The sequence below is a fragment of the Cricetulus griseus genome, chromosome 6 (genome assembly GCF_003668045.3).
Source record: "Cricetulus griseus strain 17A/GY chromosome 6, alternate assembly CriGri-PICRH-1.0, whole genome shotgun sequence".
Classification (NCBI taxonomy): Eukaryota; Metazoa; Chordata; class Mammalia; order Rodentia; family Cricetidae; genus Cricetulus; species Cricetulus griseus.
The window spans coordinates 143,145,150-143,170,916 of record NC_048599.1 but is presented as its reverse complement, the minus strand read 5'-3'; the positions used below and the strand labels follow the sequence as shown (position 1 = coordinate 143,170,916).

Sequence of the window (25,767 nt, the reverse complement as noted above, 5' to 3'; positions counted from 1 at the left end):
CCTGTTAACATTCCTTTGCTAATTGCTGGTCATAAAGATCCCCCAGCCCAGGGGGTAACTGACAGACCCTGTGACTCTGTAACCCTGGAAGCCCATGCCCTGTCTTATCTCAGTCAAATGTATCTCCCTTAAAATGTATAGTTACTGACTAACTCTGTACTTTGTAGGACCTTAAGTAACCATGGGAACTCTGTAATTTGTGGCCTTCAACCTTATGGTCTGCCCCTTTAAAAGCTTCTCTTTTTGGCTGGTTGCATCTCATTTGCCTTCCATGCAGTGAGATCCTAGCTGGCCAGCTTGAAATAAAAAGAACCTTGTGCTTTTGCATGAGAGTGTTGACTCCTTGGGCTAGTCTCTGGGCTCCGAGAACCTGGCACAACACTTCATATATGGATTCATCTTCAATACAAACTTTCTATAGGGCTGGGGAAATGGCCCAGTGGGTAGAGCACTTGTGCACAAACATGGCGACCTGTGTTTGATCAAAAGCTAGCCAGTGCAGGTTTGTAACCCCAGTGCTAGGAAGGCAGAAGCAGGAGGATCTGGGGCCTCTTTGGCCAGTCAATCTAGTTAGAACAGTGAGCTCCTGGTTCACTGCAGGACCAGTCTCAGAGCAGTCAGGTGGACGGCAACAGAGGAAGACTCCTGATATCAACCTCTGGCCTCCACATGTTCATGCACTGCTGAGCACCCCCACATAAGCACCCCTTCAACACACACAAAATACTTTCTGTTAAACTCCCAAGATTCCTTCACAGTGTTTCATGAGGTTCAGACAGTGCCATGATAGCTCTGAGATGCGTGTCCAGTGCAAGAGTTGTCACTTTAACCTCAAAGGCAGTTTTGAGTCTTAAATAGAAACAATGAAAGTAACAGCAACTTTTTTTTTCAACCCGACCCTGAGTTTCATCCTACATTTGGGAAATGTTTCATGGGCTTCAATGACACCTTCTGCACAATTAATTGTACCCAGTCACAGCTGGCACCGAGTGCCCACGTCACCTGATCTCCACCTGCTAGGGACAGCTGAAACTCACTCTGAAGCACAAGTGTCACCACTTTCTTCACAGCACCCATCTCGTTCGTGGCCAGGCACTGGTACCTTCCTGCATCGTCCATCTGCAGGTGGAAAGGAGAGAGGGCAGGTGCTCAGGTAAGGACAAGGGGCAGCTGGGCACAGATTGGCGACTGTACTGAGACTCATCTAGCTGGGAGGGGTGTAGGGTGGATAGTGGACAGGGAAACAGGAATCCTGGAAGCAGCAAGGGAGCTCAAGGCCATTCATCTACTATGCAGAGAATCCATCCCCTTAGCACTCAGATACAGGAGGTGAGGAATTTGGGCCTTGTTGCCCTGGGCAATCTTGTGCTGGGGAAAAGCATGGTTCTGATTCTTTCAGAAGTCTATGTGAGCTACTATTGCTCTGCCGTGCATTGTGTGTGGGATTTGGATGCCTTGGAATATGTTTACTAAATACTATCAAGCACACTTTAAAATTATTTATATATGTATTGTGTGTGTGTGTGTGTGTGTGTGTGTGTGTGTGTGTGTACTCACACACGCACATACACATAGGTGAAGGCCAGAGGTCAACTTTGGGTGTCATTCCTCAGCTTTTATCTATCCACTGTGTTCTCTCTGGCCTGGAACTCACCAAGTATGCTAGTTTTGGCTGGCCAGTGAGGCAAAGAGTCAGCCTGTGCATTTGTCCAGGGTTTGGATTATTTGAGCTATGAGGCCCAGCTTTTACAATGTGGGTTCTGGGGATAGAACTCCAGTCTTCATCCATTATGTTGAATTTGTGGACTGGACCATCTCCCCAGCCTGGCCTGGTCCATTCTAAAGCCAGAGGCTTCTCAGAATGTTTGCATCAGAGTGTGAAGCACACAGTGTCTCCAGCCCACTCACTCAGTGGCTAAGGACACTGTTCACAGGGTGTCATGTTCATGACTCAAGTCTGTGGTGATGCAGGGAGACACCTTCATTCTTCATTCTTCATGCTGTTGCTGCTAGATTTTTTGTTATTTTTAAAAGCAAAGCATAGTAACACAGGCCTTTAATTCCAGCACCCAGGAAGTAGAGGCAGGCAGATACCTCTATGAATTTAAGGCCAGCCTAGTCTACATAGTGAGTTCCAAGCCAGCTGAGGCTACACAGTGAGACCTTGTCTCAAAACAAAACAAAACCACCAACAAAATACCATTCCCAAACAAACTAAACAAAATTACAACCAAACCAAAAGAAATATTTTAAAAATTCAAAAAACAACCCTCCCAACTATCCAGGAGGTAGATCCAAGGGACCTGCATGATGTAGAGCTGAGGGCAGAGATCTGGAGACCAGACCCACATGGCTGGAGTCCCATAGCTGCCACAGTACTGTGTCTCTGAAGACTCAGCTTCCCAATCTCTGAAAGAATAAGAGCTTCTAGAACTGATGCAGGTGTCACCAAGACTATTGCAGGCACCCCTAAAACTGTTTCAAGTGTCCCCAGGACTGTTGCAGGTGTCCCTAGAACTATTGCAGGTGTCCCCAAGACTGTTGCAGTTATCTCTAGAATTATTGCAGGTGTGTCTAGAACTATTGCAGGTGTCTCTAGAACTGATGCAGGTATCACCAAGACTATTGCAGGTGTCCCTAGAACTGTTTCAGGTGTCCCCAGGACGGTTTCGGGGTCCCAGGACTGTTGCAGGTGTCTCTAGAACTGTTGCAAGTGTCACCAGGACTGTTGCAGGTATTTCTAGAACTGTTGCAGTTGTCCCCAGGATTGTGCAGGTGTCTCTAGAACTGTTGCAGGCGTCCCTAGAACTGTTTCAGGTGTCCCCAGGACTGTTTCAGGTGTCTCTAGAACTGTTTCAGGTGTCCCTAGAACTGTTGCAGGTGTCTCTAGAACTGTTTCAGGTGTCCCTGGGACTGTTTCAGGTGTCCCCAGGACTGTTGCAGGTGTCCCCAGGACTACTGCAGGTGTCCCTAGAACTGTTGCAAGTGTCCCCAGGACTGTTGCAGGTGTCTCTAGAACTGTTGCAGGTGACCTCAGGACTGTTTCAAGTGTTCCCCGGATGATTATTGGTATCCCAGGACTGTCACAGGTGCTAAACCTCATGTCACTCATGCTGGCTCAGGCAGGGTGGCTGTCACTGCAGCTGCTGTTGCACTAGGCCTGTTTTTAATCACTATTGGCATGGTTCCCAAGTGGGCAGGTTCAAAGCCCATGAAGATGTGGTGCCAGGATGGACTGGTGAGTTTCAGTGTCACTAGCTGCTGGAACATGGGATACAGATGAAAGCTGGGCGGGAGCTGACCGTAGGGAACAGGCAGCACAGTCAGCTTCCTGCTGTACTGTGGCCCTGATCTCCAGTGTCTTCATTTATACAGTGGTCAGAGTTACTTATTACCTATCCAGCCTACTCATATTAAAAATAATGTTTAGGTAGCTTTTCTCAAAGGCCACTCCTTTTTTTTCCCCTGAGACAGGGTTTCTCTGTGTAGCTCTGTAGACCAGGATGGCCTCAAGCTCACAGAGGTCCGCCTGCCTCTGCCTCCCGAGAGCTGGGATTAAAGGCATGCACCACCAACGCCCAGCTATCACAGGCCACTCTTAAATATTTGGCATAAGTCCCCTCTACTGATGATTTCCCACGGTTAGCCTGTGAGGCAGATATAACCTGGACAGTGTAAGGCACAGACACAGTGAGTGGGGGTGTGGCAATACCTAGAGAATAAGCAGGCAAGTGCTGTATAGACAGACTATAGAGGGTAGTGCTAACCCAAAGAGCCCCCTAAACAGTTGTAAAGAGCATAGGACTGGGCTCCGCCTTGCCTTGGTCCTGAGGATGGTCAGGGAGCCATTCTGCAGCTGGAGATAGAGGCGGCTGACGGGCAGTGGAAGGCTGTCTTTAGTCCAACGGATGTCTGGAGCTGGATCTCCACGAACCACACAGTCTAGCCGGATGCTGCCCCCTACAGGTTCCACCAGGTAGGAGAAGGCTTCCCCTTGTAGGACTGGAGCCTCTGTAAGAGCCAACACAAGAAGTAGCCAGGAGGGAGGCTCCCTTGAAGCCCAGCATTTCATTTACCCACCACAAAATGCTGCTCAGCCCCTGCCTTTCTCTTGAGGCCTAAAGAAGCTCCTGCTGGCCTAGCATGGTGTACACAGTCAATGTACTGGGAGGGCAACTGTCAGTGACCACCAGGAACTGTGCTGAAAGGGAGTTGCTGCTGAATGGGAATTTTGCAATGATTGATTAGTGATGTCTGAGCGGATGCAGGAAGGAATCTTGTCTTATATGTGTCTCCAGTACTGGTCTGCACAGATGGATTACCCCAGCTGCAGATCACATTGCCAGACACTTTGGAAAAGAACTATTGGAGCCAGGAGTGCGGGGGACACCGCTGGACACAAAAGCTAAGGGATTCATGCTACTCCCCAAGCACTGCTGGCTAGTTCACAATCCCTATGTTCCTGAGGTTGAATCTATCCAAAGTCAGACAGTCCCACTGCCCTGTGGGCTACATTGCCTCCAGCATGGCCCACCCAAAGCGGAACAAAAATCCCAGTGTCTCTGAGGGCTACCTGTGCCAAGGGGACAACAGTAGCAGGCTGGGAATACCTTGGCCCCAATGTCCACCACCTGCCCCGCCCCTGCATCGTCCAGTTACAGGTGGGAGTGTCAGGGGAGGGAGTGTAAAATACACTGTTTTCTGCACCACTCCCTGGGGGCAGTTTATGAAGTCTCCCGGGGGTCCCAACACACACAAGTTGAAGAGTCACTAGTTAGAAGGCAGGAAGCTTGCTTCTTGAACAGCAGGAAGTGGATGACAGGAGGTGTACGGGGAAAGGTGGCATGGGCTCCCATCCTACCCTTCACATGGACAAAGCTGACAGCCTGCACACGGCCAACTCTGTTCTCAGCCCAGCACACATACGTCCCGCCGTCTTCTCTGGCGACGGCTGCCCGCTGCAGTGTGCTGCCCCCATCCTGCTCAGACACCCCCTCTGTGGTAGAAGAAGAGATGTCCATGACTGTCAGTCCAGGGATCGGGGCCTCCATCCCTGGATACTCTACCGAGGCCTGTCTATCCAGAAGGTGCTGGGCAGGGATACAGAAACCGATGGGAGGGTCCCTTCTTCATGGGTGGCAGACTGATTGGATCGGGTCTTTTGTGGAGGCCACACGTCACAGAGGATGTGGCCAGAGAATTTGCCTGTTTTATAATTTCCAGGTGACAGTCAAGGGTCTATTAACATCAAAAGCCAGACAAAGGATTGCAGGCCTGTAACCCAAGTGTTCAGGAATGAAGACAGTAGGTTATGAGCTCAAGGCCAGCTTGGGCTACACAAAGTCCTGTGGGTTCTCTGATTGGCTAGCCCGTGGTTCTCAATCTTGCTAATGCTGTGACTCTTCCATGCCATTCCTCTTATGGTGGTGATCCCCAAGCATAAAATTGTTTCAGTTGTTACTTCGTAACTACTGTTATGAGTTATAATGTAAATGCCTGGCATGCAGGATATCTGATACCTGACCCCAATGACCCACAGTTTGAGAACCACTCGACTAGCCTGGCTGGCTAGTGAGGTCTAGCAAGCCTGTCTCTGCCTCTCCAGCTTTTTCTGTGGGTGCTAAGGACTCGAACTCAGGGCCTCAGTACATACTGCCTTTCCTTGCTGTGGATCAGACATGGTCTCTAGGATAGGAAAGGGACAGACACTGCCATCATGGGGAAATTTATGTGGCATGCCACATGTATTTCTGTGTTGAGTCACCCTGTCCTCGGTAGCCCTGCTTTTTCTGCATCACAGAAGACATTGCTGGGACATCTACTGCAACTCCCTTGGGAAGGGTGGGGCCCAGCAAATTCTTGTCTGAAGCAGCACACAGGTGCTCAGAAGGCCTGGTCTTACACTTGGAAGGAGTGATGCACTCCACAGTACAAAAAGCCATTTTCAGGGGAGGTACCCAGCGAGTCACTAGAGAAGCAAGCATTTGTCAAGTGCCTACTGTGTACTTTGAACATTGGTCAAGTACCTACTATGTACTCTGAAACCCTATGTTCCCCTGGATCTCAGAAGGGAGGAGAGTTACCCCCTATGGGGGTTGCATCTCAGGGACAGAACACAGGCAGCCCCTTCTGACCTGAGGTCTCTGGGCTGAGTCTCCTGTTCAGATGGCTCAGGATGTATACCCACAGGCAGGCGCCTCTGTTTGCTTGTGTAGCCTGGACACCCAGAGCCTGAAGGACTCGCTGCCACCCTCTTCCACCTCCCAGGTCCCAGCTTACATCACTCCTGACTCCAGGAAACCCAAACCTGTCACAGGCTGATCGTTGATGGTCCAACCAATGCGGGGTGTTGGGCTGCCCCGGGCTGCACAGCGAAGCCATAGCCTGTCCCCAAGGCGCAGGCTGCGGTCCCCGGGTAAGGTGGTGAGGACAGGCAGTGTCAGGATAGTGAGATGCACACGGCGGCGGGCACGGCCCACAGCATTCTCTGCGGTGCAGATGTATGTGCCTGCATCCTGGCTCTGTGGGTAGAGGGACATTCAGGATGGAGACTCCCTCTGCACCTAGCCTGGGCCAAAGACACCCTTGGAGACCCATTCTCCACAGGTTCCTATGGAACACCCAACCCAGATAGTAGAGTGTTTTCCCCCAGATCCTACAGTCAGCAAGAGGCTGACTTCTCTAAGGCTAGGCAGAAGTGCCTCCCCCCTTTTTAACTACCCAAGCGTTGACCCAGTCCTGTTTTCTGAGATTTACTGAGTGGCCAGACCTTGTGCTCAAACTGATGCATGTCAGCTTACCCATGTTTGAAACATTCAAGAAGTGGCTCCTACCTTGGGGACTTCATGGAGAAAACCTAGTGAGGTTCTGAGGTGAGACGTTCTACAGAACACAGGTGTAGAGCTAGTGTGTTCCTCACTGCTGTGGGGCAGGGTCACATTTGTATGTCACCATACAGCTGCCACGTCATTGAAAACATGGCTCCTTTTGTAGTATTGATAATTAAGGACACTGGCACCCCATAGTCCTGAACTTGGAGGACCTTCAACATCACGGAGGCTGACTGAGAACAACTGATATACTATGCTATGGAGACACAAAGTTATCACTATGCTACCCTGGGAGGTAGTGGTGGTCCAGTTTCAAACCTGGGTTCTGATCGCAGACAGGAGCTGTCTTGGGATATCCAGTTGTACCCTGAGCCTTGGTTTATCCTATTGGGTGGGATGCCAACACTGCCCTCCCAGGTTCTCAGGGGCTAAGGAGCCTAACCAGGCTCCGGGATAATCTTGGCAAACAGGTGGTACTCCACAGACATCTGCTACCCTAGGGCCACTCTCACCTCAGAGCTTTTCACCAAGAGCTCCCCAGAAGGCTGCAGGGCGAATTTGCCATCAGCTCCAGACACCAGTTGGCCATCCTTTTCCCAGGTGATGGCTGGCTCAGGGCTGCCCTTGGCTGTGCAGGGCAGGAGGGCGTTGGAGCCCTCAGTAGTGGACAAATCTGGGAGGCCATTCTCAATCACAGGTGGGACTGTGGGGAGATGGATGCCCATTTGGGGCTAGGTTAAGCTGTGGTAGGGCGGCTGCTCTGTGACACTGCCCTTTGTGGTCCCCACAGCCGCTATCAACTTCTACCAACCGCCCAGCCATAGTCATTGCCTGTGGTCAGAATGATTGGAGGATTCTGTTTGTTGATGTCATGTCAGTGTGACCTGATTGCACCTGTGTGCCCACATTTGTAGTTCACACATGTACACACACACACACACACACACACACACACACACACACACACACTCACACTGACTTAAAGCACTGCAGTGGAGGCAGAGTCTGTGTAGGTCCCCATTAGCCCAGGCTCCCTATCTATGTGTGACAACCTCAGAGACTACGTGCAGCAAAGCTTGTACACCTCCCTCCCACAGGGACTACATTAGGGATAGAGTGAAGGTCACAGGTATTTGGTGTTATTCATCAGATGTCATGCATTCGTGTTGGGCAAGCAGGTTCAGGGTATTGAGCCAGGAGCCACTGGATTCATGGCAAAGCCTGACCCTAGCTGCAGAGCCACAGCCAACCAGATAACAACCACAGGGCCAGAGGACCCTGAGCCCCACTGAATGCTCTCTGCATGGTGAGCTAAGGGAGAGCCATGTAGAAGCTTTTGAGCAGGACCAATAGTTACTGTCACCAAGTGACAAGGAAAGAAGGAAGGCCAGGCTTGCATCCCAGGAGGGGATGGAGAAGGCAGAGGGTAAGTATTTATGCCTGGAGCCAGACTGTGGACAAGAGGAAAGCAAGGGTTCTCTCTAGTTCCTTCAGCAGTGCTGGGTAGGGAAGAGGTAGGCATGTGTCAGTTGGGACTAGAATAGACAACGAAGAGACAGAGAGCCTCAAAGTCCTGGTAACCATGTCTCCTGCAGGTCTTCTGGGCCCACCTTGCACTACCAGCCTAGTCTTTGCCATGGCACTGCCCACACTGTTCTGAGCAATGCAGAAGTAGTTCCCGGCGTCCTCTGGGCTGGTGTGCGTGATCCACAGCTGGCCGCTGGCAAGGACCCGTATACGTGTTCCTAGATTTGGACGGATAAAATTAAGGCTAGTATTTGGTATGTGGGACGTGCCTAAAGCAATGGTTCTCAATCTTTGGGTCGGGACCCCTTTGGGGGGTCACATATGAGATACCTTGCATCTCAGATATTTACATTGCGACTCATAATAGTGGCAAAAATTACAGTTACAAAGCAGCAATTAAATTATTTTGTGGTTGGGGTCAGCACACCATGAGGAACTGTTATTAAGTTTACAGCATTAGGAAGGCTGGGAACCACTGGCCTACAGAAACCAGATGTGACTTGAGATGATCTGTCTGATTTGCTGGTGTCACAGAGTGACGGAGCAGACAGGACACTCCCAGAAAGGAGGGCAGGAAAGAGTCGCCAGAGCAGAAGGTGGGACTGCTTCTCGGGCTGGGCTGGGTGGGACTTCTCCCAGGGGTCGAGGTGGGAGGGGGTCTCCTGGGCAGGAAGGGGGCCCCCCTTGCCCTTCTCGCTGGCCACTGTGAGGTCTCACCTTCAGGAATGCTGAGCCCCTCCTTCTGCCAGATGACCACTGGCTGGGGGATGCCAGAGGCCTCACAGGGCAGAAGCACCTCCTCAGACTCCACAGCCTGAACCACACTGGGCAGCGGCTTCACCACAGGGGAGGCTGCAGGCACAGAAGACAGAGGTTCCTCCCACAGGAATCTCCCAACCAGGATGTGTTTCAAAGGGAGGGGGTGGCTTCTAAAAGAAGAGGGGCTCTGAAGCCCCTGATCAGCCACAAGGCTGCAGGGAACCCATCCTTATTGATTCCATACTAGGAATCAATTACAGATAGGCTGTTGTGAGGGGAGCCGGGATTGGGGGCTGAGGCCTCCCCTATACTCCCACTCCACCTGCCCCCAGTCCCTCACCTTTACCCAGGGACCTCGGGTGGCCCAGTGGAGGACTTACCTTGCACTATGAGGACCATGTGCTTGCGGGCCATGCCAGCAGAGTTGCGAGCTGTGCAAGTGTATCGGCCAGCGTGGATAGGAAGGGCCTGCTCAATCTCCAGAGCACCTGTGGGAAAGCCAGGTATGGTGGGGAGGGAGGGGCTGGGGACGGGAATCCCTAGTGATGGAGCCAGCAGGGCTGTTACCAACACCCTTTCAAACTGCCTTTGCTGCCCATAGGTGGTAACCCTCACAGGGAGCAAAGGGCATGGGACCAGGTGTGACGACAACAGCTTCCTTCTACTCTCTGGGCCTCAGTTTCTCACTGTGCACAATGAGAATCAGACAAGATGGACTGCAGGGCCTCCCAGCTGTGCAAACCCAGTGCGGAACAGGGTCAGCTGTTCCGCACTGGCCTTCTCTATGTGCTCCTCCCAGAAGCCTCTGGGACTCCCTTTGCTCTCCCATCTTCCCTCTCACAGCCTGAGGCAGCGGTGAGCCTTAGCTCAACCTCACTGCAAAGTGTTTGGGGACCCCTGGGGCCTGCTGGGTCAGGGAGGAGAGAGAGGTCACTGGCTTGTAATCCCAGGTTGGAATGAGGGATCCATTGCATCTAGACATTCTGAAATCTGGGGCTGCCCTGCCCAGTGGTCTTGAGAACAGGGTTTCCTAACTAACAAGAGCACTCAAGTGGGAAATTGCCCTATCATTTTGATACGTAAATGCAAATTTTTTTGCTTTTTTTTTTTTTGACAGGGTTTGTCTGTGTAGCTCTGGCTGTCCTAGAACTCGCTCTGTAGCTCTGGCTGTCCTAGAACTCGCTCTGTAGCTCGGGCTGGCCTCAAGCTCATAGAGATCCGCCTGCCTCTGCCTCCGGAGTGTTGGGATTAAAGATGTGCACCATCCATCCAGCTACAATTTTTTTTTGAGACATAGTTTCATGTAGGCCAGGCTAGCCTTGAACCTACTATATAGCTAAGGATGCCTTTGAAGTTTTTTCCTGCCTCCACCTCTCAAGTAGTGGAATTACAGATATGGACCACCAAGCTGGTTTTATGTGGCTCAGGGGATGGAACCCAAGTCTTTTCCCACCTACAAGTGAGCTGTATTCTCAGCACAGCCATGGCATTTACAAATCACCATCCCCGTTATCTAAACCCCATCAAATTTAGGAACCCTCAAACACCAATAGTCATGAGCAGGATTTTAGAGTCTGGCACCCTTGGGTGAAACTAGCTTTTCCAACACTCCCAGGGTTTTTTCTCCTTTTGCCAGAAAAGTACTGATTTTTCTCAGGATCCCAGAGTTCCTCTGGTGGGCCTCAGATAGCTGCACAGTGCACAGGAAGGGATACTGGGGCTCAGAGTGGGTAAGGATCTCCCCTCAGGCCACACAGCAAAGTGAGGGACTCTCTTCTTCCCTGCTGTCCAGGGCTCTTTCACACCTTGGGTACAGCCTCCTCCCTCCTCAGTGTCTGCTCTGCTGCTTGCCCTTACTCACCAGAGGGCAAGACTCGATAGCCACTGCCCCTGGCTCCCAGCTTGGTGCCTGCTTTACTCCAGGACACAGCTGGGGCTGGTGACCCTGTGCTGTGGCATGTGAGGACAACAGGTGCCATCCTGGTTACCGTGAAATCTGTCTGGTCATCCGCAATGGTGGGTGGTACTGAAACACAAGATACGTCCCTGCTGAGGTGCAGAGGGGACAGGTGGCCATGGGACAACGGAGACAGACTGTCATAAAGAAGAGTGGCATGAGTGATGATGGGGCAGAGGCTGAAGCTGTGGGTGTGGCAAAGTCATTCTGGTATACTCAGCACAGAGATACAGTCATGAGTCGCTTTTTGGTGAATAGTCTGGCGACTTTGGAGAAGGCCTCTGGAGAAGGTGACACTCAATTGACATCTGGAGGAAAAGCAGGTGTTGGCTGGGTGAAGGGAGTGTGTTCCTGGCAGAGGGAACAGCATGTGAAGAATTCCTGAAGTAAGGAACAGCATAGCTGGTCCCAGAGCAAGCCATGGGGCAAGCTGAACCTGGGACCACCAGTGGGGCTGGACCACACAGGACCTGCAGGTCCAGCTGAAACTTTAGTCTGCCTTGAGGGCCCAGGCAGCTGAGGAAGGAACAATTTAAACCTGGGTGACGACAAGGTCAGATTAGACTCGAAGGAACTGTACTACGACCTGAGTTACATCAAAGTGATGGGAAGTAAGACCCAGGAGGGCTTCCTGAAGGAGGAGTCTCAGGATGTCTTGGGCGAAGCCAGCACAGGTCCCTGCTGGCAGGAGAGCTCCCAAGGAGGGAGGGTGTTGTACCCACATTTCCACCTGTGCCAGGACTCACCGTGGACAGTCACCTGGTAGCGCCTGCGGGACTCGCCCACCTCGTTGCTCACCACACACTCAAACTGGGCTGAGTCCTGAGGGCTGGGAGCTGCCAGGAGCAGGGCATTGGAAGGCAGGAGCCTGGGATGGACAGATGGATGACTGAAGTGAGTAGCCTGGGGTGAGCTAAATCGGTCTCCCCTGCTTCTGTCCCTAGACATGGATGCTTGAAGTGTCTTCTGAGGGCGGGAGAGATGGCTCAGAGGCTGAGAGTGTTGCCTACTCTTCCAAAGAACTCAAGTTCTGTTCCCATGTCAGGCGACTGACAACTGTCTATAACTCCAGATCCAGGGGATCTGAGACCCTCTTCAGGCCTCATGGGCTACTGCACACACATGGGATCCATATATTCAACTCAGACAAACATCATGCACAGTGGAGAAAAGAGGTGTCTTCTAGAAATTTCTACTCGTATGTAGTCTCAGCTATTGGGTTGTGACTCACTTTTGTCCCCATCCATGTTTCTCTGTCTCCTGCGTGTTTGGGACAATGATTCAGATCATGACAATTGATCTCCAACCAGAAGTGAGGAGACATATGACATACACTTCTAATGGACATTAGCTATCGGCTCCACGTGAGACGTGAGCAATACCCAACAGCTCTCAGAAGTAGGCACAGCCTTCACACGTGCCAAACACACGGCCTACAATTGAGCCTCCCCACCCCCCAATCTTAGTACCCCCATGTCTTGTTTTCAATGTGCTGAATACATCACACATGTTTTTCTGTGGGGGCCATGTGTTCAAGCACCTCATCTCTGGCCAGGTGAGCCTGTCTGCCTCGGGGTCACAATTGCCCCTGGCACCCTGAGGTCTGGTGCCCTCCTCACTGACCCTGCCACACTCTGTGTGATGAGGCCCACCCAACATCCTATATCTTGCTCCTGTAGATGGGCTGTTCATTACCGGTAGGCATCTTGCTGCAGGCGAAAGTCCAGCTTCTGCCCATCCTTCCACCAGCTCACCAAGGGCTTGGGGGAACCTTTGGCTTCACAGGGCAGTGAGGCTGGGCTGTGAGCAGTCAGGGTCAGGTTGGAGGGGCCAGGGGCAATGGTTGGGGGCTCTGGGGAGAGGTTTGTTATTAGGAGACAGACATGGGATGGGCACATGGGGGCTTTCTGAGACTGTGCCCAGAGTAGGAGCTCAGGCTTGGGACACTCACTGCCACACTCAACCTGTCCCTTGGAGCTGGGGAAGGGAGGGCTCTCCAGAGAGGACAGACAACAGGCCTTTATGTTAAATTGTTTGGGCCTTTTGAGTCCCTGAACTAGATGCCTTCCTGACACCCCATCCTTGAAGGGGGCTGCCACGGCTCCTCTCCAACAGCCCTGTCTGGGTCAGAGTCCTGTAAGGTCGTAAAGCTGCCATGGGAGGACAAGCTTGCCCACAGGACCCAGTTCACTGACTTTGAGCCAGCTCTCTTGGAACCTCTGACACCCTGTGCTTTGCCATTTACTTAAAGAAAGGTATATGACACATCTGTCCTCTGGGTATATAGAGGTAAAACCTCTTGAGGATCGTTGCTTTTGGACCCTGACACCTGGAACAACTCAGAAATCAAGCAGGACTAGAAGTAGATGCTGAAGGCAGGAAGAATACCTTTCCCCATTCACCTACCAAGGACTCTGAGGTCTAGGCCTTGCCGGTCAGAGCCAGCTGAGTTGGATGCCACGCAGAGGTAGTGTCCAGCATCCTGCTCCAGGACTGGATCGATCCGCAGTGAACCCTCAGGCAGAAACTCTAGCCTGGAACAGAGAGGGGGGTGGCCATGGAGATAGGCAGATGGGGCTCTGAGAGGGGCTGGACTCCTGACTCTGTCTCCAGCAAGATGCTCCCTTCTGCCCCCAGCTCTCCCTACAAAAGGATTAAAATTAATTCCTGCACACAAGAGACCAACCTAAGGCTACCACACACTGCCTAGCTCCAGGTCGAGAGGGGCTGCTCCTGGTAGCAGCATACTCACTATTTTGAGGATGGCCGCAATGGCCAGGCAGTACTATGTAACCCTGCCCTTAGACACAGTAGATTGGATAGCGGATGGTCCATCACACAGGCTGAGCCAACTGCATTGCGTGCTTTGGGGACTTGGGTTTGATATCCACAAAGGGTTTACTGGCTCCACAGACTGTGTGAGTTGGGGAAGCTGTACATTGGGGAGAGGGTACCTGCCATGATCACAGAGATGGGAGAGACAGCGAGGGCAAGCAGAAAGGGAGAGTAAAGGAGTGAACACCATATCTAGAGAGAAACAGAGGTTAACAATGGTGTGTGCCTGTCCTTTTGATCTGAGAGCCACCTACATCCTGTGTAAAGTCACTTTTCTGCTCCAACTGCCCAAGAGAGTTCCTTTTGTGACTGGCAAAGAGGACCCTAAACCCAAAATCCTCCTGAAGCCCTCCCCTTCTGGCTCCCACCTGGGGCTCCCAGGATCCAGAGGGATCCCATCCTTCCGCCAGCTCATGAGGGGCGTGGGCACACCGTGGGCCTGGCAGGGCAGCAGGGCTGTGCGGTTCACTGGGATGTCCACAACGTTCGGTCCTGGCTGGATGGTGGGTGCCACTGGGGAGGGGCAGAGGGCAGGGCTGGGAGCCTGTGGCTCTGAGGGGATGGTGGGTAGGGAGGGGAACACTCACTGTGGATCTCCACGTGAAAAGCCACGCTGGTGCTGCCTGCAGTGTTGCGGGCTGTGCAGCTGTAGTCCCCGGCATCAGCTGTGCTCAGCGCCTGCAGCTTGAGGAATCTGCCCTGCTCTGGGAACTGAGTATGGGCATCTGCCTGCAGAGGCCCCCAGGATAGGGGGAAGAGGGATCTTTATTGGCACTTGGCTATGTCCCTTGACCTTGATCTCATGGATTCAGGACTGAGTTGGCATCCTCTTGCTGGGAAAGATCTGGTTGCAGATTCAGCCGAGGGTCTAGCCTCTCTCAGAGTCCCACCTGTAGGTCTGTACCACAATCCCTCCCCTAGTTTCTGCTTGATGGAGCCCTATGGGTCAAACTAGTCTTGGCCCAAATAAGCACCAGGCCAGGAGGTCTGAGGAACCTATGAGGCTTGGCAGCAATGGCCTCTGTTCCATTTTAGGCTAGCAACAGACCTGCATCAGAGGGTCACTCCACTGAGCCCCAGGAACCTAGAGGGGCTGAGCACTGTCATGAAACCCCCACCCAAAGACTTGCAACCCCATAGTCCATAACTACAAACTGGACCCCAGGAAGGATGACAGCTTCTCATAGATTTGGGTCACAGAGTCCTCAGTGTAACCTGAAGGTACCACGGAAAGAACACCAGGTGTGAATCCTGGTCTTGCTGTGGTGACCAGACACGATATGGGTTGACAATGGTCTTCAAGGTAGAAGATGTGCCCAATGCAGACACGAAGAATGATACCAGGACAAAACCCCCAGCACCCTTCAGAGGCCTCAGAGCTGGCGATGAAGGGCCCACCTGAAGCAGGATGCCGCCTCGATGCCACTCAATCTCTGGTGCTGGCTCTGCCTCCACCGAGCACTCCAGGATCAGCTGCCCTGGAGCCAAGCCAACCACAGAGCGGGGACCCCGGGGCCCAACAACATTTGGAGGGGCTGGGAAAATGAGAGAATACGAAAGATGGACCCAACCCTGCAGGTCTCATTATGCCCCTTCTTCCCCTGTCCCCTTAGCCCTTACCTTGGACCCTGACCCGGAAGCTCTTCTCAACTTCACCTGCAGGGCTCTCGGCCAGGCAGGTGTAGAGCCCAGCATTGTCCACCTGGAAACAGAGCAAGGAGATCAGCTGCTTCTGGCCCCATGTGTCCACCCCTCTTGCCACCCCACCTTCCAGCCAGCTTATCCCTCCCTGGAATTCTCTTCTCCATCTTGCTCTTGAGGTGCAACCAGGGCAGGCCTGCAACTTCTGGAAAATCCCTCTTGCCTCATCTATCTGCTTTTTCTATCATTCTTGGCTCTGGCCTGCCCAGGAGTCCATAGGACATAGGCCAAGGATCATGTTCCTAGCCACAAGGCACACAAGAGAGGCTTGGCAGCTGCCCACAAGACAGTTCCAGTTTCTTATCCACTCCTGACTCCGCCCCTAGTGGGCAGGTGCCAATACCTGCACGTTCCTCACACGGAGCACACGGCCAGCTTGGCTGTCATTCTCTATTCTCCTCAGAGCCTGCCCGTCTTTATGCCAAGTGATGTTGGGTGGGGGGATGCCTTGGGCCTCGCACAGGAGCTCCAGGTGGGCACCAGGTGTCAGTGACAGCTCTGAAGTCTGGCCAGATTCCTCAATGTGAGGGGGATCTGCAAGATGTCCACCTTGGGTCAGACATTTCTCCCCTCCCTCACCATCCAGTGGTTCACAGCTGAGGAGCCAAAAACATCTGAATATGGGGAGGGGTGATGGGTGGTCACTTAAACATAGAAACCACAAGTCTATGTCTTCAGGACAATTATTTGTACTTTGACACCAACAAGGACTCAGTCCATGAGGAGGAGACAGAATTAAGGCAAATGTCTCAACATTTGGCCTAACATTGCACTCTTGTGCTATGTCTTGTGGCTGTGTCCTTAGATGCTGGTGTCTGTAGCTTTTGCTTTGACACCAAGGTTTGGTTGAAAAAAAAAAAAACATTGAAATAGAGCTGAGGAGGATTGTATTTCTCAGCCACAGTTGCTTGGTGGACGAGGCTGGTGAGGCCTGGTGTTGACCCCAAATCTCCCGGGGACTTGCCTTCCCACATTTCCTTTTTGTCCCCCTCACCCTCCAGTCACTGAAGCTGCTGAGGACAGCGCACCCACCCATCACTGTCAGCCGGAAACTCCTCCTGGCCTCCCCTGCCTCGCTCGCTGCCATACAGGAGTAGGTCCCCGAGTCACCAATGCTCACTGCTTCCAGCTTCAGGCCAGGCCCCTGCTCAAGGATCTGGGGCAACAAGGGCTCCCCATCTTTCATCCACGATACAAGGGGCAGGGGGCTTCCCCGGGCCTCACACGGAAGGACCACTTCAGAGCCTTGGACAGCCATCACATCATTCTGAAACTCTACCGGTTCCAGAGTGGGGGGTACTGAGGGGACAAAAGTGAGGGTAGGGTCCATTTTAATCCACAGCAGGTGGCCCTCATCCTGAATCCTTACACCAGCTATGGCCTCATGGATAAGCCCTTTGGAACTGCCATGCTAGGTGAGTCCTCCCCATAGCCACCCCCTCCCCCACGGAGCTGGGGCCCAAAGCCACTGCTCACCACCATAAACTATACCTGTCAGTGCTTGGCACACTAGCGTGCCTGCTCACCACTTGGGGAACAAATGAAAGAACAATGGAAGGAATTAGATTAGAACGCCCCTGATGAGCAGGGGATGGGTGGGGACTTCATTCTCATCTGTCATAGCCAATGGCACCGCCTGCAACACCCTGCCCCATACCGAGTACCAGCACGGTGAAGTTTCTGCCAGCCACACCAGCTGGGCTTGCAGCCACACAGGTGAAGATGCCCGAATCTGCCAGCTGCACCTGAGAAATCCTGAACCCGCTCCCCAAAGTGGGAGAAGGTATGAGGGAAGGGGAGGGGTGAGAGGGGAAGAGGTTGAGTGGATCTACTACCCTTCCTTTTCTTATGTCTCCAAAGGCTAATTCTGAGGTTCCGCCCCTTTCCTGGCATCCTAGTGCTCCCTAGTAGAGTCCCAAACTGCTCTTCCCCGAGCCCCACACCCACTGCCTTCTCCAGTCCTTAGTGCCTCAGTCAAACCTCGCTCCCAAATTCTGGAAGCTCACAGTCCCACCATGGGGGCAGACATCCTTCCTACAGACAATCACACTTTGTCCTCAGGATCCACCTGGGTTGTGTCCATCTACTGGTCCCACTCTCAGTCCCCCTTTCTCCTGATCCCCAGCTTCTCCTGGGCCAGAGAGGATCGTGATGCCAAAGCCAGGTCACTCTCCCCTCCAGGACAGAGGCTTCCCACCACCCGGTCCCTGCCAAGTCCAAAGGCCTTGCCCTAGCCCAAGCAGCCAGGGCATGGTGCACAAATGTGCTAGATAGCTGCATCCAGCTGGCTTCCAGAATCTTCCATGTGCTGACAATCCCTGAAAGTCTATCTCCCCAAGCTCCAAGTAGATGGTACATGTCCCTCAGGTGCCTGGGAACCTCAGTGTCAGCAGTCAGATTAAAAATGGAACCACTATGGAAGGGCTCTTGTGCATGACTACCCAATGTGGCTGTCACCAAAGACTGACAGACCTTGGAGAACATGTGAGAAATACTGAGTCCACCTGCCCTGTAGTGAGTGGTCTATGCAGCTTCAGGCAGGGGCCACTCTTGTCAGTAGCTTGAGGTTAAGGACTGTGGTTTCAGAGTGTCTTGTGTAATCCTCATTTTGTCTCTAAAAACTTTCCTTTCTGGGCTGACAAGGTGGCTCAGTGTGTGAAGTTCTTGCTGTGCACCCCTGGTGATCTAACTGATTCCCAGAACCCATGGAAAGATGGAAAGAGAGAACCCTTTCATGACAGGAACCCCAAGGCCTCACCCATATCATCTGTCTGTCCCTGTTGTCTTCCTGTCCTGCAATTACCTTGGAGGCCCTTGGCCTTACTCTTCCCTCTGTCTGGATGCTGTTCCCATGGAACCCAGGCCTTGCTCCACCTTCTTCCACTCGAGCACCAATGAGCAGCTAGCCTGACCCTCTGTTGTCACCATCCATTACCTTGACAAGCTTCAATTATCTTCAGAGCTCATGGTTTGGGGCCCTTGCTTTCTATCCCCCTATACCTGGTTCCTGTAGCTGCAAGACTCTTGCTGGTGTCTAGAACCACCAGCTATGCTCAGGCCTGTCCAGGAAGCCCTCCCTGCTTCCCACCTTGCCAGGCCAAGTCAATGCACTCAGGTGTCCTCTTGGGCTATACCTTCTTCACCAGGCCATAGGATAAGGCCTCTATTATTTCTGGGGTTCCACTGGGTGGTAGGGACTTCTTGTGCCAGGTACCATAAACCTCTCTGTGTCTGTACTATTTATATTTTAATACCCATATGGAAACATTTGGAGCCTGAGCTACTTGGAGAATGGGTCAGCAGCTGCCATCAGGAACCAGAGGCAGGACGGCTCACCTACCTGAGAGTGCGGCCAGAGCTGTGGAGGAATGTGCGCTGGGAGAGTGGAAGGGGCAGGCCGTCCTTGAGCCAGCTCACATGGATGGGTGGGGATCCCCGGACAGGGCACATCATGGTCACCAGCTCTCCAGTCTTGCTCACTAGGGTCCCTGTGTCACCAGCTCGTTGCTCGATGGTGGGAGGAACTGGGGTGGTAGGTAAAAAAAGTGATGAGGGGTTTAGATGGAGGACAGCACCCAGCCCTGAACTTCTGCCACTGCCAGACATTGCAGTTAGGTACTTAGAGTCTGGGCCACCTCCTGGAGAGATGAGGTCCACTACCTGGGGCCCAGATTCGCCCACTCTTTTATGGCCCCTGTCAGGACACCCTGCTGAGTCTTGGGTTGGGAAGCTTGTGAGTCTTACTTGATAACTTGTCCTGAAGGCCCAGGGAGCTGGCAGAGTGGACATGACCAGGTCTTGAGTAGAGGTTCCTGACTCTACCTACTCATCCCCATGTAGGCATCCCCACAGAGGCTACCTGCCTCTCCTTAGCCTCAGTTCCTCACCCAGTACGTTCACTGTGTGCAGCCTGGCATCCTCCCCAGCCGGGTTGTGGGCCACACAGGTGTAGGCACCCGAATCTGCTGCTTTTAGGCCCTTCAGCACCAGGGAGCTGCCATCCAGGTAGAACCTGCATGGGGAGGAGTCACTGAGGGCAGACACACACAGGCTGGCAGCTCTGATGCCTCAAGAGGCATGACCCAGTCTTACCGGAGGTGAGGCCCCACATGCTGGTCCAATGGGCTACCGTCCTTCAGCCAGGCTATATCTGGTGGTGGCTGTCCTTCAGCGTCACAGTCCAGCCTTATCTCCTGTCTCTCTAACACATTGTGTTCTTGTGCCGTGCCTGAGTTCTGGATCTGGGGAGGCACTGTAACATGGGCTATGGTGAGGTCCTGGCAGCAGCAGGGGCTGCTGGGATACGACAAACAGGACAAGGTATAGGGTGCAAGATATACCTAATACAGACACCACAAAGTCTTTGCGGGCCTCAGCTTGGGCGTTCTCAGCCACACAAGTGTAAATACCAGCCTGGGCAGGCTGCAGGCGACTCAGCTGGAGGCGGCCACCTCGGGAAACCACTCCGTGCACCAGGCTGCTCTCTGTGGGACAGAGGGAAACTCTTGAGTCCTGTGCTCCCTGTACTGATAGGGAAACTGAGGCCCAGTGGGTCTGAGGCACCTTTGTAGATCCCCACTGGCCTAGTTTCATTTCTGCCCCTGTGATAAATCACTCTACCAAAGGCAGCATAGAGGAGAAAGGATTTATTTGGCCTATGGTTCCAGGTGACAGTCAGACCCACAGTTCCAGGTGACAACCGTTGAGAAGAGGTCAAGGTGGCAGGAATTAGAAGAAGCTGGTGACATCCACAGCAGAGAAAGAAATGAATGTACACACAGCTGTGTTTGGCTGTCTTTCTCTACCTGTATACAATTCTGGACTCAAAGCCCAGGAATAGTGCCATGTATTCTCTAGCTGGGTTTTCCCACACCATCAGACACAGGCAATTCCCAACAGACATGCTCTTAGCCAACATGGTCTAGATAACCCCACACTGAAACTCTCAATGGCAATCCTAGGTTATGTCAAGTTGATGATTAAATTAACCATTTAATTTAATTTGAGACACCTTTCTCAGCACACCTCTGGTATTCCACTTCTTACAACCCCCCACCTTCCATGCAGGCCATCCCTCCCCAGGGTCCCATGCCTTCTAGGTCCAGGGCCTGCTCTGAGACCCAGCCCTCCTCATACACATGTCTTCTACAGTGTCAAGGTTGCTGATCAAGGGGAATCAGCCACTCCATGGCTCTACACAAGTCATGCCTATGGTTTTGTCACCAGCTTGGGATCCTCCTTCGCAGGTCTGTCCTGAAGGAGTTTCTAATTGTACCGACCCTACCTTTATCCCACCCTGCCCCCTGTCCAGCCAGCCTTTCAGCTATGGGGACTTGGCTGGACCAGTCGCACCCCATGTCCCACCTGGAGCTTGGGAGGCAAAGGTGAGCAACCACAGTTCTGTCCCCAAGAAGCATGAATGACAAAGACACCGTGCAGCCAAGGGTTGACAGCTGTAAAGCTCTCAGTCAGGGAGCTGGGGATTTGAGGGCAGAGGAGGATGGGAGGGACAGCAGGGGCCAGGAAGGGCTCCTCAACAGGGGCTGCTAGGACAAAGCTTGAGTAGAAACCAGCCAGATGTAAGCAGGCAAGACCACGAGGTATTCCAGGCAGAGAATAGCATGTGGGAAGAACTGGAGCTATGACTGACAGGGTTTGCTGCCAGACTAGCTCAAGGGTCCACTTAATCGAGGCAGAAACATACAACACCCATGGACATTTGCACACCAAGCTCACAGCAGCCTCACCTTTACAGCCCAAAGGCTGGCTCCAAAACACAGTGCTGCATGTTCATGCTTTTAATGCCAGCCCCTGGGAGGCAGAGGCAGAGGCAGAGGCAGAGGCAGAGGCAGAGGCAGGCCAATCTCTGTGAGTTTAAGGCCTGCCTCGTCTTACACAGAAGTTCCAAACCAGCCAGGGCTACATAGCTTTATGAAGTACTATGTAAAGGAACAATGAAAAATTATTAAATGGCTGGGTGGTGGTGGTGCACGCCTTTAATCCCAGCACTCGGGAGGCAGAGGCAGGTGGATCTCTGTGACTTTGAGACCAGCCAGGTCTACAAGAGCTAGTTCCAGGACAGCCTCCAAAGCCACAGGGAAACCCTGTCTCAAAGAAAAAAAAAAAGATTAAATGAATTTCTGAGAAAGCAATACTCATCCAAGCCATCCAGTGAGCTTTCAAGGTCTCATGCTAAAGTGGAGCAGAGCAGATGAAGAAGGTAACATGTGACATGACGCCATCAGAAAGAAATGTCCAGAGCAGGCACTTCACAGAGACTGACAGCTGTGGCCAGTAATGGGGTGCAAAGTTGCAGGGCATGGGGAGTGACGGCTGACAGCTATGGGGTTCCTTATTAGGCAATGAAGACATTCTAAAATTAATTGTGGCAGTGGTTCCACTCTGAGGATTTACTGAAAAGCCCTGAATGATACTCTTTAAATGGGAGGACTGTATGGGAGTAGGGAGAGACTATACATATGAATGGGGAAGACCAGCTACACCACCTGAGGTCCCCACAAGCTGTCACTAACCCCTCAGAGCTCCTCTGCCATAACCCTCTGCCTCTTGTGGAGCCTTACTAGAGGGACCCACGGGCCTGAGGCAAGCCTGGGGGCTGCTGCCCTCACCAGGCACTGGCGGGGGTGGGGGGGCAGTAGTGCCCAGCATGGGGGAGCACCTGTGGACTGTGGTGGACAGTACCATAGGAGTTACCACCTGAGGGGAATTAGTATCCAGACTGACCTAGCAAGTGAGGGCAAGGGTAAGGAAGGGAGCTTAGATGGGATGACCCATGGCCAGTCAGGGCAGAGCTGACTGGCAGGAGGAACAGCTCAGGGGTCAAGGCCAGACCCAAGCCCAGGACAACCAGGCCTGAATAGCCTCCTGTCTTCCAGGTGGATGGTACAGGCATCAGAGGACTCCACACTAGAGTATATTCTAGTGGCCAATAAAAAGCTTTGGAAGGCAAACAGGGGTGGGGTTTCTACCATACTGCCAGCCTTTACTCGAGGGAGGGAGAGGGAGAGAGAGAGAGAGAGAGAGAGAGAGAGAGAGAGAGAGAGAGAGAGAGAGAGAGAATCTCATGTAGCCCAGGCTAGCTGAGAACTTGGGATCTGTGGTGGTTTGGACGAAAAACGTCCCTCACAGGCTCAGGTTTTTGAACAACCGCTCCCCCGTTGGTGGTGGTATTTGGGGAGGTTACAGGCAGCCATCGCTGGAGGTGGTCTTTGAGAGTTCCTAGCCTTGCCCCACTCTCAGATCACTCTCTCTGCTTGCTGTTTGCAGTTAAAGATTCTGTCTCTGGACCTCCTGCTCCTAGCACCACGCCTGCGGCTTGCTGTCCTTCCTCTCTGCCATCATGGGCTCGGCCTCTGGGACCATCCACTAAAGTAAACCCTCTCTTCCTTAAGCTGCTTTTATCACAGCAACAGCAAAGCACCTGCAGCTCCTTCCGGCTCTGCCTCCCCAGTGCTAGGATGTCAAGTGTGAACCGCCACAGTCCATGAGCCCCTGATTTGTGACAAGAACACTGATAATCGGCACTTTCCTGGTCTTTCATTGTTGCTGAGTTGAATGAAGAGGTTTTGCATTCAAATGGCAAGCAGGACATGCATACTCACCCACAGGCATTCTGTCCTTCAGCCAAGTGACAGTGGGAGCTGGGGTCCCTGACACATCACAGGCCAGGACTAGGGGCCGCCCAGCTACCTGGCTCACTGTCTCAGTCTCAGGTTTCTCAAATGTGGGGGGCACTGCATGAAAGAAGGCAGGTTTTTGCACTCTTCCCTGCTCCCCAGTTTCTTCCTCTCAGGAAGATTAGGGGTTTCTGTTTTACACTCTGCTTTTGATGGAGGCAAGAGCTGCTTTAGTCACAGATGGGACTAGGAGCCACAGCTGACTATTTCAAAGTATCTACAAAGCAGAGCCCCAGATGACCCATTAGCCTGAAGACAGTAAATACACGGCTCACAGACCAACAATCCTTTGGGGTGTCCGATCTCTTAGATTTCCCTCACCCCAATACCTAGCTGCCAGGCATGTGCCCAGTGCTTAGTCTATACAGCAGATTAGGGCCTACAGTGTGCCCAGTGGGAAGGCCCCGCTTCTGTGTGAAACTGGGCAGACAGAGCAACAGAATTATCCCACCAAGTCCTTCAAAGCATGTCACAGTAAGAGTCCTGTGTTTGTTTGTTTGTTTGTTTGTTTGTTTGTTTGTTTTGGGTTTTTGAGACAAGGTTCTATGTAGCTCAGTCTGGTCTTCCTAAGGATGTTTACATATCTTTAAGTCCCGACTCCCTGCTTCCACCTCCCTCCCATGTAATGGAATTACAGGCATGCACCGGGCCCTGATTCTATGCTATGTCCCCATCTGCCTTCTGGTTTTTAAAATTCCAGATCTTTTACACTTAGCCCTTGTCAATGGGGCCTATTTTCAAGCCCGGCGACTACTTGGGATGACTGACAGAGAGTAGGAAAGGAACTGACAAGGTGAGACAGGGACCTCAGAACAGTGATTCCAAGAGTGTCCCTGCTGGATGCCAGGGATGCCAGGAGAGTCCTGACTCCTCATGATGGCTCACCCTTACCTGGAAGCTGTACATGATGACATAACCAAAATGGAGAAAGAGCCAGACTGACCAGCTAGCTCACCCCTCCCTGTGTCTCACTCAGTTTTTGCATAGTCCTTTAAAAAGGCCCGTACCAGCACCTCAATGATGCCCTATTTCCTGGGATGAACTCTTACTGCACAGGAGCTTAGCCTCCTTGTCTGTCTGTTTCTCCCACCTGTGAATGTAAAATAAACTCTAAAACTCATCTTCTAGAGTCTGTGAAGTTTGTTCTCTGAATTCATGAGACAAGAACCCTAAAGCTATCAATTTGGAATGGCTCCAGTGGCTGTTAGCTTTTACAGAACTCTAGCTCCCCCAAGATTAAACTCCCGAGAGCCAAGGAAGGCTCTATTCTTACAATATTGGGGTCTAGGCTGAGCCTTACTTTGGATGGCGAGGACGAAGGTCTGGGTGGCCTCTCCAGCTGGGTTGCTGACTTTACAGCTGTACACTCCCTTATCTGATGCCTGGGACAGAAGAGCACATGGAGTTGGTGTGTGGAGCAGAGATTCCCCAGATAGAGTGGCTGTGTCTGGGAAGCCATAGAAGACAGGTCCCGCTGGCCTCTCAGAGTCTTAGGAAGCAGAGACCCTGGAGGTCAAGAGTGCAGACTTGGCCTAGTATGTCCTAGTCTGCCCTTTGCTGTGGGGTTGGAGCTGGGTCAGAAGGTAAGAACCCAGAGGGAACATCCAGGCGAGAGACACATATTCATTCGACAAACACTTGAGAGCCTGACCTGCACCAGTGAGGAAGGACTCAATTCAAGGCTACTGTGAGGCAGACCTGAGCTGGGGCTGGAGTCTAGCTCTCAGTTGCCTCTGGTCTTTGCCAGGTCACTCTCAGGGGGCTATGCATCTACTTGGGTTAAGGAGATGGCACCCTCACATTTTACCAGTGTTTACACTTCACACCTCCTTCCCCAGGCCTTTAGGGACAGGAAGTGCTGTGTCCACTGTTCAGATTGCCCATGGTCACTGACCTGTGAGTCCATGATTTCCAGTTTTTGTCCACCTTGTAGACCCTGAATCCGCCGCTCCAGGGCTAGTGGCTGCTGGTCCTTGAACCAGGTCACAGCTGGCTCTGGGAGTGAGTCTGTCTCACAGCTCAGGACGGCTTTGTCTCCTGCTCTGACCACAACGGCTTCTTGGGGGCTTCCAGGAGTCCGTTTAAAGGTGGGAGGAACTAAGGGCAGAAGAGTCCAGTGAGGCACCATGGCCTTGCCCACATAGCCCCAATACCACCATAGGTAAATGGCCCAGGGAGGCCCATGGATCAAATGGCAGGCCTGACCCTATGATGAGTACTGACCCAGGTTTCTGGAGGAAGCTGACCAGAGTTTACTGGTGGCCATGGATGGCCTGGTGCCTAGATGGCAGGAAAGACGCTGACAGCAGACTTTTTTTTTATTTCCTGACTAGACAATGCCCCTGCATGGTGGTCCATCAGCCCCTGACAGTCATGTAGGCACCCACACCCAGCTGTGAGCCCTCAGGGCCTGGCACAGCTATGCATTCACAAATGAATGACCCTGCCCTAGAACTGAAAG

General features: G+C 52.5%; 1 protein-coding gene across 1 annotated transcript in view; it reads right to left on the bottom strand.

Moving 5' to 3' along the window:
- The window catches only part of LOC100758433 (hemicentin-2), a 147,775-nt gene that overhangs the window by 21,200 nt on the left and 100,808 nt on the right, over positions 1–25,767 (bottom strand). The window contains exons 60-85 of the mRNA XM_027423879.2: positions 25,201–25,403; positions 24,607–24,688; positions 23,232–23,363; positions 19,950–20,093; positions 19,702–19,861; positions 19,497–19,621; positions 18,950–19,133; positions 17,267–17,364; positions 16,642–16,908; positions 15,953–16,143; positions 15,529–15,610; positions 15,307–15,443; positions 14,496–14,637; positions 14,277–14,421; positions 13,480–13,607; positions 12,769–12,925; positions 11,820–11,941; positions 10,978–11,142; positions 9,497–9,604; positions 9,075–9,209; positions 8,441–8,575; positions 7,343–7,533; positions 6,308–6,521; positions 4,862–4,996; positions 3,821–4,011; positions 1,038–1,119 (exon numbers count right to left, since the gene is read on the bottom strand). Of these exons, the coding sequence (XP_027279680.1) occupies positions 1,038–1,119; positions 3,821–4,011; positions 4,862–4,996; positions 6,308–6,521; positions 7,343–7,533; positions 8,441–8,575; positions 9,075–9,209; positions 9,497–9,604; positions 10,978–11,142; positions 11,820–11,941; positions 12,769–12,925; positions 13,480–13,607; positions 14,277–14,421; positions 14,496–14,637; positions 15,307–15,443; positions 15,529–15,610; positions 15,953–16,143; positions 16,642–16,908; positions 17,267–17,364; positions 18,950–19,133; positions 19,497–19,621; positions 19,702–19,861; positions 19,950–20,093; positions 23,232–23,363; positions 24,607–24,688; positions 25,201–25,403 (3,855 nt within the window). The remainder of the gene's footprint in view (positions 1–1,037; positions 1,120–3,820; positions 4,012–4,861; positions 4,997–6,307; positions 6,522–7,342; positions 7,534–8,440; positions 8,576–9,074; positions 9,210–9,496; positions 9,605–10,977; positions 11,143–11,819; positions 11,942–12,768; positions 12,926–13,479; positions 13,608–14,276; positions 14,422–14,495; positions 14,638–15,306; positions 15,444–15,528; positions 15,611–15,952; positions 16,144–16,641; positions 16,909–17,266; positions 17,365–18,949; positions 19,134–19,496; positions 19,622–19,701; positions 19,862–19,949; positions 20,094–23,231; positions 23,364–24,606; positions 24,689–25,200; positions 25,404–25,767) is intronic.